The sequence below is a fragment of the Pseudocercospora fijiensis genome (assembly GCF_000340215.1).
Source record: "Pseudocercospora fijiensis CIRAD86 unplaced genomic scaffold MYCFIscaffold_2, whole genome shotgun sequence".
NCBI lineage: Eukaryota > Fungi > Ascomycota > Dothideomycetes > Mycosphaerellales > Mycosphaerellaceae > Pseudocercospora > Pseudocercospora fijiensis.
In genome coordinates, this window is record NW_006921533.1 from 1615058 (window position 1) to 1633079 (window position 18022).

General features: G+C 51.2%; 11 protein-coding genes across 11 annotated transcripts; 6 read left to right on the plus strand and 5 right to left on the minus strand.

The window, feature by feature from the left end:
• Positions 1 to 503: 503 nt before the first annotated feature.
• On the minus strand, positions 504 to 1403 carry MYCFIDRAFT_40655 (glycoside hydrolase family 12 protein; the record flags this gene model as incomplete). The annotated part of the gene is made up of 3 exons (XM_007924243.1): positions 504 to 785; positions 852 to 1107; positions 1171 to 1403. The coding sequence occupies 3 exons, from the start codon at positions 1401 to 1403 to the stop codon at positions 504 to 506; spliced, it is 771 nt and encodes a 256-aa protein (XP_007922434.1).
• A 1191-nt stretch (positions 1404 to 2594) lies between these two features.
• Positions 2595 to 3825, minus strand: MYCFIDRAFT_171481 (uncharacterized protein; the record flags this gene model as incomplete). Its single annotated transcript, XM_007924954.1, has 6 exons — positions 2595 to 2753; positions 2792 to 2876; positions 2902 to 3461; positions 3507 to 3720; positions 3764 to 3791; positions 3816 to 3825. The coding sequence occupies 6 exons, from the start codon at positions 3823 to 3825 to the stop codon at positions 2595 to 2597; spliced, it is 1056 nt and encodes a 351-aa protein (XP_007923145.1).
• A 44-nt stretch (positions 3826 to 3869) lies between these two features.
• On the plus strand, positions 3870 to 4710 carry MYCFIDRAFT_171482 (uncharacterized protein; the record flags this gene model as incomplete). The annotated part of the gene is made up of 5 exons (XM_007924955.1): positions 3870 to 4244; positions 4297 to 4321; positions 4365 to 4529; positions 4558 to 4655; positions 4687 to 4710. The coding sequence occupies 5 exons, from the start codon at positions 3870 to 3872 to the stop codon at positions 4708 to 4710; spliced, it is 687 nt and encodes a 228-aa protein (XP_007923146.1).
• Positions 4711 to 4769: 59 nt separating this feature from the next.
• On the minus strand, positions 4770 to 5976 carry MYCFIDRAFT_171483 (uncharacterized protein; the record flags this gene model as incomplete). Its single annotated transcript, XM_007924956.1, has 8 exons — positions 4770 to 4801; positions 4834 to 5110; positions 5138 to 5239; positions 5263 to 5454; positions 5476 to 5552; positions 5599 to 5826; positions 5862 to 5883; positions 5920 to 5976. 8 exons carry the CDS (start codon positions 5974 to 5976, stop codon positions 4770 to 4772), a joined length of 987 nt encoding a protein of 328 aa, XP_007923147.1.
• A 134-nt stretch (positions 5977 to 6110) lies between these two features.
• MYCFIDRAFT_103511 (uncharacterized protein) lies at positions 6111 to 6367 on the plus strand (the record flags this gene model as incomplete). The annotated part of the gene is made up of 2 exons (XM_007924957.1): positions 6111 to 6192; positions 6261 to 6367. Coding segments are annotated over 2 exons (189 nt in total), but the record flags the coding sequence as incomplete, so codon positions are not given.
• A 1808-nt stretch (positions 6368 to 8175) lies between these two features.
• Positions 8176 to 8634, minus strand: MYCFIDRAFT_41253 (uncharacterized protein; the record flags this gene model as incomplete). Its single annotated transcript, XM_007924278.1, has 1 exon — positions 8176 to 8634. A coding segment is annotated over one exon (459 nt), but the record flags the coding sequence as incomplete, so codon positions are not given.
• A 1604-nt stretch (positions 8635 to 10238) lies between these two features.
• Positions 10239 to 10910, plus strand: MYCFIDRAFT_82680 (uncharacterized protein; the record flags this gene model as incomplete). The annotated part of the gene is made up of 1 exon (XM_007924677.1): positions 10239 to 10910. One exon carries the CDS (start codon positions 10239 to 10241, stop codon positions 10908 to 10910), a length of 672 nt encoding a protein of 223 aa, XP_007922868.1.
• A 411-nt stretch (positions 10911 to 11321) lies between these two features.
• Positions 11322 to 12797, minus strand: MYCFIDRAFT_150638 (uncharacterized protein). Its single transcript, XM_007924958.1, has one exon. The coding sequence runs from the start codon at positions 12766 to 12768 to the stop codon at positions 11422 to 11424; it is 1347 nt and encodes a 448-aa protein (XP_007923149.1). The 5' UTR covers positions 12769 to 12797; the 3' UTR covers positions 11322 to 11421.
• Positions 12798 to 12958: 161 nt separating this feature from the next.
• Positions 12959 to 14411, plus strand: MYCFIDRAFT_210270 (uncharacterized protein). Its single transcript, XM_007924959.1, has one exon. It carries the CDS (start codon positions 13492 to 13494, stop codon positions 14335 to 14337), a length of 846 nt encoding a protein of 281 aa, XP_007923150.1. The 5' UTR covers positions 12959 to 13491; the 3' UTR covers positions 14338 to 14411.
• A 383-nt stretch (positions 14412 to 14794) lies between these two features.
• Positions 14795 to 16183, plus strand: MYCFIDRAFT_132635 (uncharacterized protein; the record flags this gene model as incomplete). Its single annotated transcript, XM_007924960.1, has 2 exons — positions 14795 to 14980; positions 15032 to 16183. 2 exons carry the CDS (start codon positions 14795 to 14797, stop codon positions 16181 to 16183), a joined length of 1338 nt encoding a protein of 445 aa, XP_007923151.1.
• A 311-nt stretch (positions 16184 to 16494) lies between these two features.
• On the plus strand, positions 16495 to 17805 carry MYCFIDRAFT_52931 (uncharacterized protein; the record flags this gene model as incomplete). Its single annotated transcript, XM_007924385.1, has 4 exons — positions 16495 to 16595; positions 16649 to 16707; positions 16763 to 17292; positions 17352 to 17805. Exons 1-4 carry the CDS (start codon positions 16568 to 16570, stop codon positions 17386 to 17388), a joined length of 654 nt encoding a protein of 217 aa, XP_007922576.1. The 5' UTR covers positions 16495 to 16567.
• Between the last annotated feature and the right edge of the window lie 217 nt (positions 17806 to 18022).

Here is an 18022-nt window from a genome sequence, read left to right on the forward strand (position 1 = left end):
GAAGTTTCTTCTCACCGCGAATTACGTCCGCCTTTCTACGCACCAATGATTGTTCCATGCTTTCATCTTGAAGGCTTTGTAAGATATGTCGTCTTCCTGCCATGGATGGGAAAGAATATTGTAGGCAGGATAACCACGTTGAACCGTAGCGAATTCGACAAATTCGAGAGTCTGCATTGATGGGTCGTTTGCTTCGGATGCTGGAGCTACCTAGGCGACACGAGATTGGACGTGAGTGACACAGATCAACGGAAGTTGGAGAAGCAAAGGACCGGCTTCTAAAGTAAATCTGGAGAATAGAGCAGCATAGTCACAATATAGCTATAGCTCATTTCAAGTTCTGCCTTTCCTAAGTGCCACCTTCATTGTGATGCACGACATTCCAGGCACGGAAGGCGGTCTCCTCTCAAGCTTAGATAACGGCAGATTGAACGCAAATGAATTCAGGAGACCTGAATTGTCGTTGCGTAGCTGAGATCCAGACATCATATTGTCTAGTCTCCCTACGAAACGCTAACACTGAACTTGGTCGTAGTGAAAGTAACACCTTGTCCTTCAAAAGCTTCCGTACCAGCACCGACACTAACCAAATACTGATTCTTATTGAACTTCTGGTTCGACACAAGATAATTGAAGAATTGCTTCAGGTCGCCGTTGAAATTGTTCACCGTGCGCGAAGCTACGAACGAGTAAACGGTCATCTTTCCATTTGGTCCCTTGTACAGTTTGAAATTGATGCCACCGATTGTCGTGCTTCCGATTGAGGTTTCTGAGCCATCGGCGCCCTGAAAGTATTTACGTTAGCATCATCCACCCATTCACATATATATACGGGAGAAGACAACACTCACCCAAGTCGAACTTATCGGTCCAGCACCTCCGAACGCAGCAAGCCAAACCATGATCTCGAATTCCTTGTCGCCGGATGCAGAAGACGAAGTGAAGAGATCATACGCAACGTCAGCGACCACAGTCCCTGAAGCTGTGTTGGTCCAAGACCATGTCGAAGGAATCGAAGAGATTGCAGAGATTTGCTTAGGCTTCAGGGAAGTGAGGGCTGCGTTGGCGTAAGATTTCGTCTGGCCTTTGCCACCAGTCCAGGACCACCTGTGAAATGCATCAGTCGATCGTCTAGGACAATATGAAGGATATTTGATCACGCGAACTCACGTTGTAGACCAGGACAGCACTCCATTCGCCAGGCCAGAGATGGAAAAGCACTGGCTACCCGAGCTCGCGGCACGCTTATTCCATACATTGTTGTAGACTTTGTATCCACCAGTGGCTGCGCTGCCCCATTGATCACAATTTTGGGCTCGTGGCTTGACGGTTTTGCTTGCCGTTGGGATGGCGGATGCTGAAGCCAAGAGGGCCGCAGTAAGGAGTGCTTGTGTGAACTTCATAGTCGCAGATCGAACGCTGAAGGCTTCTGAGTTGGTTTCACTAAGGTTGGAAGAGAATGAAGGAGAATCGGGGCCAGCCCTTCTCTTTTCAATAATAGAAGTGACAGTGAAGTCTCCCAGTAGTGAAGGCTGTGCAGGAACAGGGAGCTCGCGAACAAGGAAATATTCTAAGCATATCCTTCCTCACCTCTCAACTTGCTGAGCAGTACATTTATGAATAGTTGCAAGTAGATCAATCAAGAAATTACCCCAGAACATCTTCCCCCGTCGCCCGAAACGATTGGAGACAGCCTTGTCTGCAAAAGAGCTAGTAATACTTAAAATACGAGCGGATCTTATTCTTGGCCTTCCTCCTCGAGCACGAACTGACAGAGTATGGAGTAGGTACTGCAAGACATCAATTCATTGTTTGAGCTTGAATACTGCTGTCTTTAATGCCATTGATGTTAAAAGCTTGTGGTGTACTCTAGTAGAGGCTTGGGTTGGAAGCGAAGGATTGTGAAACGCGCGGTGTTGCGTGTATGACAGAGACACGGATTCATCATTCTCCAAACCACAGGTGTGGGCGGCGACCGTTTCGGCAATGAATTCGTATATGGTCTTCTAAGGTTGTACGTGGTGATATTTACGGGCTGTAAGTTGCGGTTGCATGGGAGAAGTTGCTAGCGTAACTGCGGGGCGCGACTATTCGTAACCTGGGGCCGCTCCGGTCTCGGTGAGACTACATTGTTAGTAATCTACACTGTAGAGCATCGCATAGTAACTTCTAATGCCTATGCTAGCTGCTTAGTAGAATAATAATATAGGAAAGAAGAATTAAGTAAATAATAGACGTAGAATTTGATACTATAGCTAATCCTAACTATTCTAGGCATACTACCTACCTAGCAAATAAGGTTCTACGACCCTCGTATTAACGTATAGTTCCTGCTATATAATCTTAGTATAATCTAGTATATTTACTAGCGCCGTAGGTACTAGTAGAGCCCTCGGAGCGGGCGGCGGCGGCGGTAGTAGCGGTAGTAGCGGCGGCGGCATTATACTCGGCTTACAACTACGTAGAAGGGCTTAATAATATAGCTATCGATAGCGATAGTAAGATTAATAGCGGCGGCGGTAAGGTTAAAACAGCGATTAAAACAGCGGTAACGGTGAGGTCTAATAGTAGAGAATATAACTAACAAATTTGCCTTAGGCCTCCTCCGCGATCGGATGCCCGGATTCTCGAATAACCGGAGTGGATTCTCGAATAGTCTCGCCCCGGATCCAGCGGGTGATGACGCTCTTGCGAAAGTAGGCGTGGGGATATTGCCGAGACTTCAGGACGCTCCTACGAAGCGAGTATGTTCTCTTTCATCGATCGCGCGAGATACAGCCTCTGAATAGACGCCGTATCCTCTGCAGAACCGAGCCAGATTCATGTCTGATGCCCCGACCTGAACCTCTTCCATTCCGAAAGTAAGGCGGCATTCTCTTCAAATACTCGGCATTTCCCTACTCATTCCGAAGCACGAAGCGATATCGGTATGGCAACTTGTGTTGGCGAAAAGGTGCAAAGTAGCGAATCGCCGCATTGACCAGATCTCCAACAGTTACGCCACCATTTTGCTTGACTTCCTCCTCGTGGATAACCGCAAAGCAACTCTTGTGAACCAACATGGTGACGTGCTTGACAAGCGGCCTGGCTACCGATAACGACATCCACGTGTAAGCAGTGTCTGCCTCCAGTTCTGGAACATCGAAAATGCTTGCGATTTCCAACTCTCCCTGCTTGAGTTGTGGATACGGCCGGTGCCAGGCCTGCTTCTCACGGTCGGTGTGCCAGTCGAAGATGAATTCCGGTAGCACAGCCGGCACATGAAATGGTGATGCCTCCTCACTGCAAGCTGCTGGGACGTATAGGGCTTTCTGAAGGCGAGCAGATTCGTTGATGACATCGCGGAATGCAGTATTTACGCGCTTCCAGATGAAAAGGTCTTGCGGACGGACATCCTCCAGTATGTGCTCGGCCAGCTCAAAGATCGCGAACACCTTTGCAGCGCTGCTTTGGATATTGTTCTGCGCAGATCAGCACCGAGCGCATAATGTAGGCGGGAGTCTTACTTCTGTCTTGTCGCGCGCAGCAGATCTTCGCTTCTGCTTCCTGATTTCTGCCTCTGCGGTCTCGAGCGACAGGGACTCCAAGTCATCTGCAAGCAAGTCGACAGCATTGACTTCTGGCAACGGCTGTAAGTCATGCATCAATGGCGAACGTGATGGCGGAACCATCGCGAACTTGACGAGCCCAGAAATGGAAGTGCTTGACTCTGAAGTGAGCCTGGCAACGGCGCAAAAGTCAGCCGCCGATGCCAAGCACTCACATGCATGAGCGTTGCCGCGTCGCAAAGTCTCAAAATCATGGTCACAGCACACTTTGGATCATAGCATCAACATTGACATCGCTTGGATCTCATTAATTCTACTTAGATGCATGCGAACTTGGCAACACCGCGTGATATATCCACCCGCTTCCACGCTCTTTTGTCGCTGCATACACATCGGCACTTCTTGGAGCTTTCAGGTAAGTACTATCATGCTTGTAAGACTCTTACAATAGAACGGTCAGACACGATTTCAGCTCTGTATCAAGTCAGCAATCGTGCTACTGGGAAGCTTACTCTTGACGAGCTCGCCAACTACAGGTATACGAATTGGCTGAACCATAGGAATCAGATCATACTGCGCGAGCGTCCAGTGCTGCAATCAAGCCTCGACTGGCAGGGAAAATGGATAAGACAGGACAAAAATCTCTCAACACCTTGGACGCTCTGGGGCTCGGCCTTAAATATCTGGATCGAAGCCGTCTAAGCACTGATTATTGATCAATCATCAACTCATTGAATTGTAAAGACAGCACTCGTGCTTTAGACTTCTGGCCCGTGTTTAGACTAGAAATACTCGTTAGTCAAAAGATTTGCAAAGGCGATGAGAAGATCCGTGACTTACTTGATCTGGATCGTCTTGGTCTGCAAATACTCATTCAGACCTTCAAGACCACCCTCACAACCATACCCAGATTGCTTCACACCACCGAATGGAGTGTCCGGAGCAGGGAAGTACCAGTCATTGACCGCAATGGTTCTGATCGTGCTTCTCTTAGAGCAGGCTGGTCAAGACGAGACGGCCGTCGAGTTTAACCACCTCCCTAAGATCTCGTTGACAGCTTCCGGCTGCTCCTACAGTACCCAATGGCCAGCGTCAAGTGGATCAATAGTGATGTTGCTAAAGTATCGAGACATGTTAGCCCAGATTAGTTCCGGGAAAATAGCATCCAGACTAGTTCCTAGGAAAAGAGCAGGCATCCGAAACAGTATACTTTTAGCTCGGTTAGCATTGGATCTCTCGTCCTCCCAGTCCATCTAATACACTCTGTACCAATTGTTCGGACCACGAAATCCTTGCTTAGCGAAGTTTTCGAACCATATGTCGAGTGTTGTGAAGTTGATTAGCTGCGTTGGCTGCAACGTCGGCAGTTGATCCAGATTATACCCATCATAAGGCGAAAAGGCACTTTGATTGTCCTGAGTTAGCCCACCGTACGCGCCATTAAGCAGGTCCCGGATCTGAGCCCGACTCTGGAAGTTGCGCTCCCAAGCAAAGTCTCGCCACTGCAATTGGTACCCGAGCAATGGATATGTCCCATTTTCAACGAACACCGAGAGATCCACCTAAGGAGTGCCCGACACTTTGAATACCCAGGTATATGGCACGCTGACGGTGAAGAAGGCCTTGACCAGATCAGGATACCAGATTGGCATCTTGTAGGCAATGCCCACACCCCAATCATGACCACCCACCTAAACTCATTACTTATATTGACAAATGGCCACATGATGCTATCCGGCAGTAAGTAATCGCCAAGAACATCGCGAGCTTGTAGGCCGTCACAGCATGAGCACAGCCCCATAGCACCATCCGAGGAACAATAAGGCTGGCCATTGATTACTGATCGATTGAAATCTGGGCTCGTCCGAGTGTGAATGATGGCTCTTTCTGCGTGGACCACATCATCCTTTGCCCACGGCTATCGCACCAGCATTCCGGACAGAGAGTGTCCGATCGTGAGTATTACTTCAACCAGAACGGCTGTGCCATTGCCTTGAACCCACCCTCAAACAACATGATGCGATTGCTTTGGTCGAGCGGAGTTGTATACGTGGTGAGTTCGTAAGACCGTGAGCTTTGGGCAGAGAAGAGGTGCCGATGTTGATGCATTGCTTCAATGAGAACGGTCGTGCTACGGCGCTGAACAGTAGAGCAGCATGTACTGATGTGTTGGATCGACCGGCATCTGGCACTATTCTATGTCGACTGCGCAGGAGTCCAAGACGGAGTGAAACACCATCAAGTCCTGGTCTGCCGGCCCGAGAGACTCCGAGAGACCCTGAGATTGAGATCTTCTAGAAACGCGTAAGGGACAGGAAGGGACATTTGCTCGTTTCTGCACTTCACTTCACAGCAACCAACATTATTGAACGACTCTGCGACCGACAGCAACGTCAAGCCCAAATCTGCGCGCCTTTAGTAGGGCCATAACCAACTTGATCCGTAGCATTCCCCGCGTCAGAAAACATGGACTTCTCCGACAGCACGACGCAATACACATTAGGAATCGCAACCCTCGCCCTACTCGCCGCCTACTTCCTCCTGCAACCCACGGGTCTCGTAAAATGGCTCCAGAAGAAAAACTACCAATACGAAGTGACATTCTCCCTATACATGCTGACACCAACCGAGAAATTCGTCTTCAGTAAGTTTGGCGCAACCCGTACGTACGTACCCCTATCTCTCTCATACTGACATTCTTTCTTTTTTCAGACTCTATCGCTTTCCTCTCCCTCTCAATGCTTACCATCGCTACGTTCATGTACCTTCCCGACCACGTCATGACCATCAGTCGACGAACGTACTACTACTTTGCTGGTGGTGACGGCTCGGCCTCGCCCAGGTCTGCCGCGGAGAACTTGTATGGCACTGCGACGAGAGCGGCGGGATGGGCGCAGACTGCTTATCAGGCTGCTATGAATAGAACGGTGGCGGAGGTTGCGCAAGAAGTTGCGACGAACGCGGCGGAACAGGTGCCGTTGGAGGTGAACTGAAGAGTCTGTGGTGTACCGATGAGAGGGAGTGCAATATGCAAAATTTAGCGGCGGTGTTCAAGAGGCGTTTTTCTTTTGCGGTATCGAAATGACACGGGTGTGGTCAGTAATGAGCATTTTTCGGGCATTGGGGCACAGAAGACTGGGAATTGGACAAAGTGAGATGGGTACAGCACTGGCATGCATATATGGGAGCATAACTTCAAACGCATCGCGCAAAATTGCAAAATCATTTCACGGCGCATGTCAAGGGTTCAAAATTCGTTTATTTTGTCTGCTTATACCACAACTGCCTGCAGGTCGACTGCCGAGTTTCGACTGATCTCGTAACTGAGGATCGAATGATCAGCATAAGTCAGCATTAACCGCCACCGCTTCTGCTCGTCTAGCAAATGCTCAGTTCCCTGTATGGGGCCGGCAGCAATGCCAAGTAAAGGTGCGAATGGCCTCTCCATCTGTTCTTCTTGGGAGGCGAAAGGTACGATTCTCTCAACCCGCATCGCATACTTGGTCTTCTTCTCGGCCTTGACATCTTGAAGGTGAGAAGGATATCGAGCTGATTTGGAAAGCTTGGTCAGAGATAAGATCATAGCTCTGCCTTTTTGGGAAGCTAGGACGACAATGCCTATGCTGGGAATGTAGGCGTTCATGTTTAACCTTTCATAGACGTTCAGCCAGGCGAATTCTTGTTGGACGAGTTGGTGGAGAGCATTTGTGAACCCGACAGTGGGTGATGCGAAAGGATCTTCTTGCCCTCTTTGGTTCGGTGGTTGGAGCAGGTAGACGTTCCTGACGGAGGCGTGAAGAATTGGACAGGGAAGGTCGCCACAAAAGCCGGCCTCTTGCTTGGAGAAGAGTCTCGGCTCGTTTCCATAGATCCGGCGGCCACCATACATTGCGGAGAAGGAAGGTGAGTCTTCCGTGCCTTCGTCATCCATATCGGCATCAGCTAAGTATTCCAAATCATCATCGTCTTCAAGGTCATAATATGCCTCGAGATGTTCCTCGACATCGGAAAGGTCAAGTTCGACTCCTCCACTCTCATTGGAGTGCACTTCCGAGCTTTCATCCTGGGTCGTCGTATCCTCGGTTTCAGAAGATGTGGTGGTAGGACGCAGACGTGGACTTGACGTGGTAAGTGGACTGGATATCGATGACTGCCTATCCCGCAGCTTTCGCTTCTTGTTCGAGGTGAACTTCTCCGAGCAATCGGGTACGTGAGACACTGTGGCGCCAATATCCCATAGCTTCGAACCATGCTGGACACCCGGGAGGGTTTCATTTGACTCCAATCCAACGGCTGCGTGGAAGCTCTTCTCCGGTATAAAAGACTTTCGGTCAAGAAAGAGGATGCCCCAACCGGAGTTGAAGCGATCATGGGAGGTGAAGTTGGCTGAAGCCACACCAAAACGGAAGGTCTGGGCTGGCTGCATGTTGTCCAGATCTATGGATCGACAGAAGCCACTAATATCAGTCGTCAGCAACCACTTGCCTTTGGGGTCGTCGCCGGTGTTGCAGAAGCATATGTGAGGAATGTTTGATGTGCCATTGAAGACCGACGCCGTGGCATCCAATTGCCGTGAGGAAGCACGGTGCGCTTCCGCATCGTTTGGAGTTGCGTCTTCCGGCTCCGCGACCAGTCCAAACTTGAAGACAGTGATGCTATGCGTGTTGGCACTGACTGCAAGTATGCGCGCTTGGGAGTGGATTGCCAATCCCCACGCCGACTTTCCAACATTGCTTTGGAAGATCGGCTTCACTTCGTCGGCTCGAGTATCAATGCGACCATGGTGCTCGGTTCGTCTTTCGATTGCTTGGAGAATGTGTCGCACGAGGAAAGCATCGACATCGCCGTCGTCTCGCACAACAGCTACGACTTCTTCGTTGCCGAGGAACTGTACGACTAGGTTATTGATCGAATGTGGATTAGTTGAATCCAAATAGCCTTGGAGTGCCGGTGTCGATGGCTGCGAGGGCACAATGAGTGCAGGCTTGGGCGGCAGTGCCTGCGTGGAGAAGTGCGGCACGTAGACATAGATCTGGCTGCTGTAAGCCACGAAGAAGAGGTTTTGCAGCTGTGATAGGCCGGTCTGGTGGCAGAGTCAGAGGCATGTTCTACAGACCGCTGCGGCATGCAAGACCGCGGTTGCACGCACCAGATTGCACCTCCATTGGGCAATGCGAGGCCCATCTTCGCAGTCGTTCCCGCGACGCCGTTTGCCAAATCTGCCCTCGTACGTCTGGACGCCCGTGGCGACAATGGACGCTTCCTGGAAGCTCCGCTTGCCCATGCCCATGCCCATGCCCATGCCCATCGCCTGCCCATCGCCTGCCCATCGCCTGCCTTGGGTGTCGTCTGGCGGTGGGGATGTGTGAGGACTGACGTGCAGAGTGCAGACGCTCTGGCGAATAGCACGGAATGACGCCGGGCAGTTTCGCTGCACCGCACCTTCGCACCTGAAGAAGTGCGTCGTGATACAGCTGCTACGCGAAAATGCCACCACTTTGTTGCCTGAGTCGCGCACGGCTGCCTGCTTCTCCTTTTCGACTTCCACTTCCACTTCGACTTCACGTCCCAAAACAGCACACGGTGATCGGAACGGGCGCACGTCTCGCCGGTTGAGGAATCCCATCAACAGGGGCCCATGCTCGGCCACGCACACCCACTCGCTGCTAGCTGAGTGTTCGCCGAGACAATGCTGTCGTTCTGTCGAGAATGACGCGCGAGCCAAACGCCGTGCGACCATCCACATCTCCTCCTACTGGCCGCTGCGAAGAAGCTGCAATGGAGCCCGCCGTGGCCGGTGCCGTCACCAGCACCGTCACCGTCTCCGTCACCGTCACACCACCCGGCCGGTCGCATCGAGCAGACCGTCCGTTCCGCGGCCACTGTCTCTTTGCCAGCTCACTGCGGCCTGCGGGAGTCGACTGCTCGCCATCCGCTCGTCTACGCGCATGAGGCACAACTGCCGGCGCATCCAGCCCAACAATCCACTAGAACTATCTGCTCGACTGTACATATCGCGCGGATCGCCACTCCGCCATCGCCATCGCCATCGCCATCGCCATCGCATCTCCAGCATGGTGCGACGCAGTGATGCACGTTGCAGGCGCATAGGTATGTAAGAACACCTGCTCCTGCCTGTCCTGTCTCTCATGCACATGCTCGCTAGCTGCCTCCACCGTAGCCCGCACGCCTGTCACTGCTGGGATCTGCTCTCGTCCAATATAATTGTGCGACTTTCATGCCGTACAACCACTCATATTTCCTCCTTTTCATTGTTTAAGCGACCCTGCGGCTCCTGAGCCATTGTGTCACTTCTTCATCCCATACCGCGCTGACTGCGGCTTATTGCTGCAGCTATCACGAAAGGCAACTGGCCCGTCCAGGATCTTCTTAGCCTTCACTCCGGTCTCGACGTCTTACTGGCCTACTGCACCGCTGGAGAGTCCGTAAAATCCTGCTCACTCCATTGCTAGCCCACCTCGAGTACATGCAAAAGACCAAAACAGGGCTCTACGCCATCAAGTGTAACACATGAAACCGCGCATACTCCCGGCTCATACACGCTCTCAAGCATTGCCGATGATCGCGCAGAAATTAGACCTCGATATCAATCCTCGATGCCAGCATCAAAGGCATATCTCGAAGACATACTTATAGCTTCATCGCCGCCCACCCCGGAATCGACATACTATGCTTGATCCACACTACACATCTCCATACGATAACAAGAAACTCGAAGTCAATCTCTGGCTGCAAGACATACCATCACCCTATTCACGCATTGTGTATCCTGCCAACTACGCCCTACCTCAATCAACCATCACAAACAGTTGCATCTACGGGCCGTGCATCATGGTCCGAGCCTCAGAAAGAAGCTTGTCCAACCTTGCCAGCTCAGGCACTGTCCTACTCTTCACACCAGTCGTTCATCCAGCCGGCGCGGTTAAGGCGACCAGTAAGACCTCGACGCAGATGAACATCGACCCTTTCGAATCGCTAGGCCGTGCCCTAAGCCGCTATCACAAGCGCATTCGCCACGTGCCATACGTGCCGAGAATCGGTTTCACAGAAACACACGATGCCTTCCTCAGTCAGGCCGACGCCGTGATCGTCGTCATGTGCGAGCCAGAGACGTTCAAACACGAAGGGCTGGGCAACCAAGGCGATTTCGTGGAAAGCGCGAACGAAGCACTGAAAGAAAGTCTTGCTGGACGACCAATGAAGTATCCGTTGATCGTCATCCAATGTGGCAATCAGGAGGGGAGTTGGTGGCCCGATGCTTCATCCTTCGAGACACTGATCAAGTGTCGTTCCTATGACCAGGATATGGCGCTGGCGATTGCCAAGAGGCTATTTTCATGATTCGATCACGACCAATCGATCTTGAGGATGGAATCAATTATCGGACCCGTCGAGTCGACTTTTGAGCTGGAGTTGAACTTTGATGATTTCTTTCCCTGGACGGCAGTTATGAGCACTTCTGATCTGATGCGAGCGTTTGGCATTCCATCAGCATAGCTTTTTTTTTACTGTATCATATACGCTGGAGAAGGGAATGTTGCTGCAATTTTCGTGGTGGATCGTAGTTGTTTGGAGATACCCCGATACCCTGAAGGGCAAGGCAAGGCACACTCGTTCTGGTTGGGAATGGGGTTTTGGCATTGGACCTTTTTTGCGATTCCGGTACATAGGTATACGTAGAACGCTGCCCATACATACTTATCTTTTCGTGCATGTCAGAGGCTTCGAGGCAGGTGGAGAATTTTCTGGCTTACCTACACAAGAATCTCAAGATTTTGGGGTATCGTATGGGTTGTCTATCATTTATCTCTTTCTGCTTCGAACAAGCTGCTACTCGAGGAGCGTTGCTTGATCAGCCGGTCGGCAAACTATCGACCACCATCTCGCCACCGTTCAACTGACTCCCACCACCATGCACCTGCCTCTCGCCCACAAACTCACTAGGCCCACTTTCCCCAGAAGAATCTGTCTGCGTACTCCCCGACTTCATATTCGCCTTCCTCTTCCTATTCATCTCCTCCTCATGCGCAGCATCACTGAAAATTTTCAAACTTCCCACCACCATGATCACAACAGCGAACAGCGCGGCGATCGTGCGTCTCGTCAAAACCCATCTCAAGCCCTCAACCTCAGATTTCGCATCAGCCTGCAAATCCACGGTAATCTGATAATTCAGTCTTTGAAGCTTGGCTTCTACGGAAAGTTGTTCGTTCCTCACGGCCATTTTTCGATCATCGAACATGCCTTTCAACTCGTCCTTAAGAGCTGCACTTTCTTGTCCGAGTCTCTGGGTTAGGATTTCAACTTCGTGTTGGAGTTGGTCGCGTTCTGTTCGCATTTTCTCTAGCTCGGCTTTCCGGCGCGCTGTGACTTCGGTTTTGAGCTCGGCGCAGGCTGCGCGGAAGAGGTAGGTTTCGTTTTCGACTTGGGATTTGGAGACGAGGGCTTCGCGGGCTAAGTCCATATTCTGGGCTAGCTGAAGACGTACGGCTTTCATTGTTGTAATTGCTTGTTCTTCGGACCAGCCTGAGTCGACGAGGCGACGTACGAGGCCATAGGTGTCAAAGTGGTGAACGTAGCGAGGTGTGTCAATGTGAGGTGCTTTGTCCGACGGAGTGTGCTCGTCAAAGGTTCTGTCGGGATGCTCCTCTTCCGCCGACTGCTGGAATGAGGAGCTGGACTGCTCTTCTGCGTGCTTGCTCGGATCAGGGACGGTTTGTAGAATCGACTCTAGAGGTTTGTCCGGTGGCGCATCGGGTATGCCTGGCGGCTTTTCTGTTGGGTGAGAGCTTCCAGCATCACGCATGGGATCTCCGTGTATCTGGGACGAGAGCCCTCCATCTACTGTCGAGACATCCTTCTGCTTGGTTTTTTGCGCTTCCTTCTGGTTCTTGACCTCAACCTCGCCAGCTTGCTGAAGCTTTCCATCAATCTTGGGCAGCGCCTTCTTTTCCTCCTCGGGCTGATCTTGCTTGGTCGGCGGACCGAGGCCTTTTCCTCCTCCCAGATGCGGTGGCGGCTCGTTCGCGGTGCCATATCGTGGCTGCTGAGGAGCTGGTCCTGCTGGTCTCCTCCGTTGCGATGTTGGGTGATAGGCACGAATGCGAACTGCAGCTCTGGCAGACCGGGCGGCAGGATTAGAAGAATCGAACCCTTTCGCCAGCATCGGCCATAGGAAAGGCAGCCTTGGAGCGGCCATATTGGCCGATGCGTAGCCTGATCGCAACAGTTCTGCGAAGTGCTCTCGCTCTTGCTCGTGACTGTTTCACAAACAAATGACATCGGCGAATGACTCGGACCCTGGCCTGCGCAAGGGTCGCACCGGGAATGCGAAGGCTTCGAGTCGATTCCTCCCAGGAAGATTCATGATCACGGCACACGATACAATACATCGACCATATCTTCTTGTGGCCAGCTACAGCCAGCAGGTCCTCACTGAACACGTTCGAAATCATTCCTCACGAAAAATCTGGCCGTTCCTGCAACGCGTACCAACAAAAGCAACTACGGCAGCATGGCCCGATACCGTCTGGAGCCGACGTGGTCTTCACAGAGGTCTTCTCGTGCAGCAGACGTATTTCAAAGCAGATGGTAGAAGTGTGACAAAGAAATGTGGGAAGTACTCCCTCTTTCTGCACTCCACGGCCCGAGACGTATGAACTTTCCCGAAATGTACCGTCCACACGGTAGAACCCACCATACGTCGTATCGGAAGTAGTCACCATTCGTAGAAGAGTCTGCTCACGAAGCATCAAAGGCTTTGAGATCATCGAAGATGCCTGCAGCAGAGTTATGTATTTATTAGCTTCCTGTCACTGACGATGAAGACTCATATTGTTACCACCAGCACATGGCAGCAGCGCTCAAGCACATCACACTCGGGAAGGATCAAGCATAGCTAAGGCAAGCTGCTCGACACTTCATGGCACCACAACAATCGATACCACTGGCCGCGAATGTCCTGGGCACTATTGGCACGGTCCTCTGGTGTATTCAATCACTTCCACAAATATGGCACAGCTACCGCACAAAAAGCACCGAAGGCCTACCAGCCGCCATGACCTTTCTCTGGGGCACGTCAGGCTTACCCTTCGGTGTCTATGCTATCTGCCAGAATTTCAACATACCCTTACAGATACAACCTCAGATCTTCGGGTTCTTGTTCACAGTCAGCTGGGGCCAGTGCATGTACTATGGGCGTGGCTGGAGAGCATGGAAAGCCGTACTTGCGGTAGCAATCATCGCTATCGTGTTTGCGGCACTGGAAGTGGCGCTGATCTTGACTCTGAGACCATTGTATTGGAATGATGGGGTCGAATGGCCTATCACCATGATCGGAGTGGTCGCATGCGTTATGCTTCTCGCTGGATTCATACCTGTTCCATTCGAGCTTATAAAGCGTCGAGGACGAGTCATTGGTATCGACTTCTGGTTTCTCTTGATGGACTCATCTGGTGCCCTGTTCTCTCTGCTGTCTCTGCTTGTGCAAGACACCTTTGACGCAGAGTTTGGTGCACTGTACATTCTTTGCGTGGTATTTGAGTATGCCATCTTTCTCTCACACGGCGTGTGGCTCTTGAGGACGCGCGGAATTCGCAAGAGAGCTCAGGAAGCACAAACCGACTATGACGATTTTCCTGAGGCGATAGAATGGCAAGCCAAAGCATGGACACTTGACTGGCTGTCCTTGAAGCGCATGCGGCGATCGAAGATAAATTTAGAGGAAGATGTCTCGAGGCTCGATGAACCCGTCGATGCCAAGGTATGATTGCATGGACGCAATGCACTGCTCGTAGCAATCCAGGCTATTGGCGGTCTAGAATCGCTACTGTCTCCCTTCCGACTTGCAGCCTCAATTGCCAAGATGCCAGACTTTGAGCATCATGCTAGATTCTCTCGCCGTCCGAAAGTCGAAATCATTTGCCAGTCGCGGACCAAATGGCTTCCAGCAATAGGAAGCGCAGGACCCATGCTTGAGTGACAGGACTAGGAGGAGCAGATCCGTCGCAAAGGCTGCGTGGAAGCGTTTAGCGAACATTGCTGATCAAGTCTGTCACGCCGTGCTACATAGTTGATCGAAACGAGCATCGCAGAAATGTGATACTATCAGCGAGATCGTTACTGATATTAGCCGATAACGGCTTCAAAGTTTATCCGACTACACCTTGTGCCCTGTAGACAGAGCTCGTCAGCACCACCTCCCTCGAATGCAAACATCCCTAAAGATGATATTCACGCCCAGACTCATTGTGGTGCTACTATTGGCTCTTTTGGGCCTTTCATCAGCCAAACTGAAAGCCCATCATCTCCCTCCACTCAAAGAGCAAGCCAAACTTCAAGATGGCTGGCGAGAGGAACGACTTGCAACAATCCCATCAATTCTACAAGAACGGGGTGTAGATGCGTGGCTGGTACATACAACATCTATCCCAAGCATACTCACAATCACTGACACGTCACAGATCTCGCAAAGAGAATACGCCGAAGACACGGCCTTCTGGTCTATGAAAAAAGCAACACAATTCTCGGCTCGACGCAGAACTCTCTCGATCTTCTTCGCCGACCCAGCATTTGAATCTAAGACCTGGATCGACAACACGCCTGGACTCTGGGACGAGCTAAAGGATATTCTTGAAGCATGTGATCCAGGATCTATCGCCATCAACGTAGATTCTGAGATCGCGTTCGCTGGTGGTCTGCATGCTGGTGAGTTTCAACAGCTTCTCAAGCAACTGGGTTCACCGTGGAAGGAAAGACTTTTCGCTGTGCCGTTGGTCGCTGTTCAGTATATCGCTACTCAACCTAGGTCAAGATTGTTTTGGTATCAGAAGCTGATGGAGACGGCTTGGGCGGTCATCGATGAGGGATTCAGTGAACGGACTATAACACCCGATGTGACTACGACTGAGGATGTGGAGTGGTGGTTCCGTGAAAAATTACAGAGTATGAATTACAGTACTTGGTTTCATCCGAGTGTTACTGTGCTTCCTGGGTTCTTGGAACCGAATATGTCTATGGAGATGATTCCACGTGCTGAGAAGGCTATCAAATATGGAGATCTACTACACGTCGACTTCGGTCTTACCGCTCTTGGACTCAATACCGATACCCAACATCTCGCCTACGTCCTCCCTCCAGGGCATAGCAAAAAGGACATCCCAACCGGCCTCCTCGCCGGACTAAGGAAAGGAAACCGTCTCCAAGACATCGTCAAATCTCACATGAAAATCGGACTCACCGGCAACGAAGTCCTAGCCCGATCTCGCAAAGCTATGCATGACGAAGGCATCGAAGGAAGAATCTACTGTCATCCGATCGGAGATTGGGGGCATTCTGCTGGAGCTGTGATTGGGATGACGAATTTACAGGATGGGGTACCTGTGCTTGGTGATTTGCCGATTTTGAAGAATATGTATTATAGTATTGAGCTTTTTGTCGAACATTTTGTGGAGGAGAGGAATGAGACGCTGATTTTTCCACTTGAGGAGGATGTGTATTGGGATCGGGAGACGAGGGATTGGAAGTGGGTGTTTGGGAGGCAGGAGGAGTTTCATCTTGTGAGAACAAAACATGCTGGGAAGGTTGAGATGGTTGTGCAGAAGGGGGATTTGTAGATGTCGTTGGCAGAGGTTCTTGATGATGCCGCGCGTAGCATTCTGGTTTCTTGAAGACATACTCATCTGTCAAATGTAACCCATGCCTCGAAGCAAGGCCGAATGGCAATCCCTCGATCCGTGACCCGTAATGATGGGGTTGAGAGCGTCCTCGACGGCAGCAAAGTCGAAGCGAGGAAGATCGATGCGGAGATCGCGGGAGAGACTGCCAAGGCTTCTCCCGCTGCAGGGGTCGCCTGTGGCTTCCCGCATCAAGTGCAAGCTGTTCGAACTAGCCCAACCAAATCCAGCCGGACTCACTCTGCTCAGGAACACATTGTCGCATTGACACAAACACTTGGCTGGAGAGTTCCTGAATTGACCCGGTTTGGCGACTACCACGCGATGACGATGAACATCTTCAGGATACTCGGTATGCTACACGATCTTGTGGAGAGCTACGGATAGAAACTGACGAAGCAATAGGCGACTTGTCGCACCTCGCGTCAATCTTCATATTGCTGGCCAAGATGAAGTCTTCAAGTGTATGCAATCATCAGATTCTCTCAAGCCCAATACAAGCTGACATCTATTTCCCAGAGCGCATCCGGTATCTCCTTCAAATCGCAATTCCTATACCTCACAGTCTACGTAACGAGATATCTCGACTTGTTCTGGACCGATCCGACTAAGAGTCTTTGGAACACGACATTCAAGATCATCTTCATCGGAGCGCAAGGATATACGATATATCTTATGCTGAACGACTACAAGCCAACACACGACCCGAATCAAGATACGTTCAAGGTGGAATACCTAGTGGGAGGGGCTGCAGTCTTAGGCTTACTGTTTCCATACAAGTACAAGCCGGCTGAGATGCTTTGGGCTTTCTCAATCTGGCTGGAATCTGTGGCTATCCTTCCGCAACTGTTCATGTTGCAAAGGACAGGAGAGGCTGAGACGATCACGACGCACTACCTGGCTGCATTGGGCGCATACCGAGCACTGTACATTCCAAACTGGATCTGGAGATATTTCGCTGAAGGGGGATACTGGGATCCAATCCCTGTCTTTGCTGGCATCATCCAGACTGTGCTTTACACGGACTTCTTTTGGATCTACTACACCAAGTAAGTCTTGCCGCCAAAGAAGCTCTTTATTCGGCGACCTATTACTGACGTGACTGCAGAGTGCTTCAAGGCGGAAGGTTCAACCTTCCGGTATAGCATGCTCGAAGGAAGAGCGGGCCGCGCATCGAGGGTCCTTTCAAGTATGACTTCAAGGGACGATCAAGGGCATGGAGCACTTTTTAATGCATAGTCAGGCGTGATGGCTGCATTGGCGTTGAAAAGAGCCGGTGATATGGCGATTCTGGAGGGCACAATGAGAAGAAGTAGGAGTCCAGGATAAGTCTATGGCTGGGCTGATGATATGATACCATGTACGTTTCAGAGAAGCAGATGCGATGGTGTACGAGCAGTGAGCAAGGCTTGTCTACCGCGACGGCCTGAACACTAATGATACGAAGCTGAACCCATTCCCAGCCTGGCGTGGGGTGGGGTGACAGCAGAGAGCGTTTTGGCGCCCAGCGGAAGCTTCACGTAGGCAGCCCGTATTTAGGCAACGAGACCAAATTTTCACAGGTCAGTCTCAGCAGTGTTGACTGGCAGCAAAGTGAACGAAGGCGCGCTTGGCAGAGGGTGAACGATATGCTTAGTCTAGCATAGACCCTAGCAGCGCCATGGTTCGCGTAGGAAGCATTGGGCTGTATCGGATGCAGGTCCAGAGTCAGGACCCCCAGCTCGGTGCCTTCACCTCACCCTTCTTTCGGCATTATTGTTGGGTCACAGGGAGACGTAA

What these genes read in the sequence shown, in the direction of transcription:
- MYCFIDRAFT_150638 (XM_007924958.1), bottom strand. Translation starts at nt 12,768, where the DNA reads ATGGCCGCTCCAAGGCTGCCTTTCCTATGGCCGATGCTGGCGAAAGGG.
- MYCFIDRAFT_210270 (XM_007924959.1), top strand. Translation starts at nt 13,492, where the DNA reads ATGGCACCACAACAATCGATACCACTGGCCGCGAATGTCCTGGGCACT.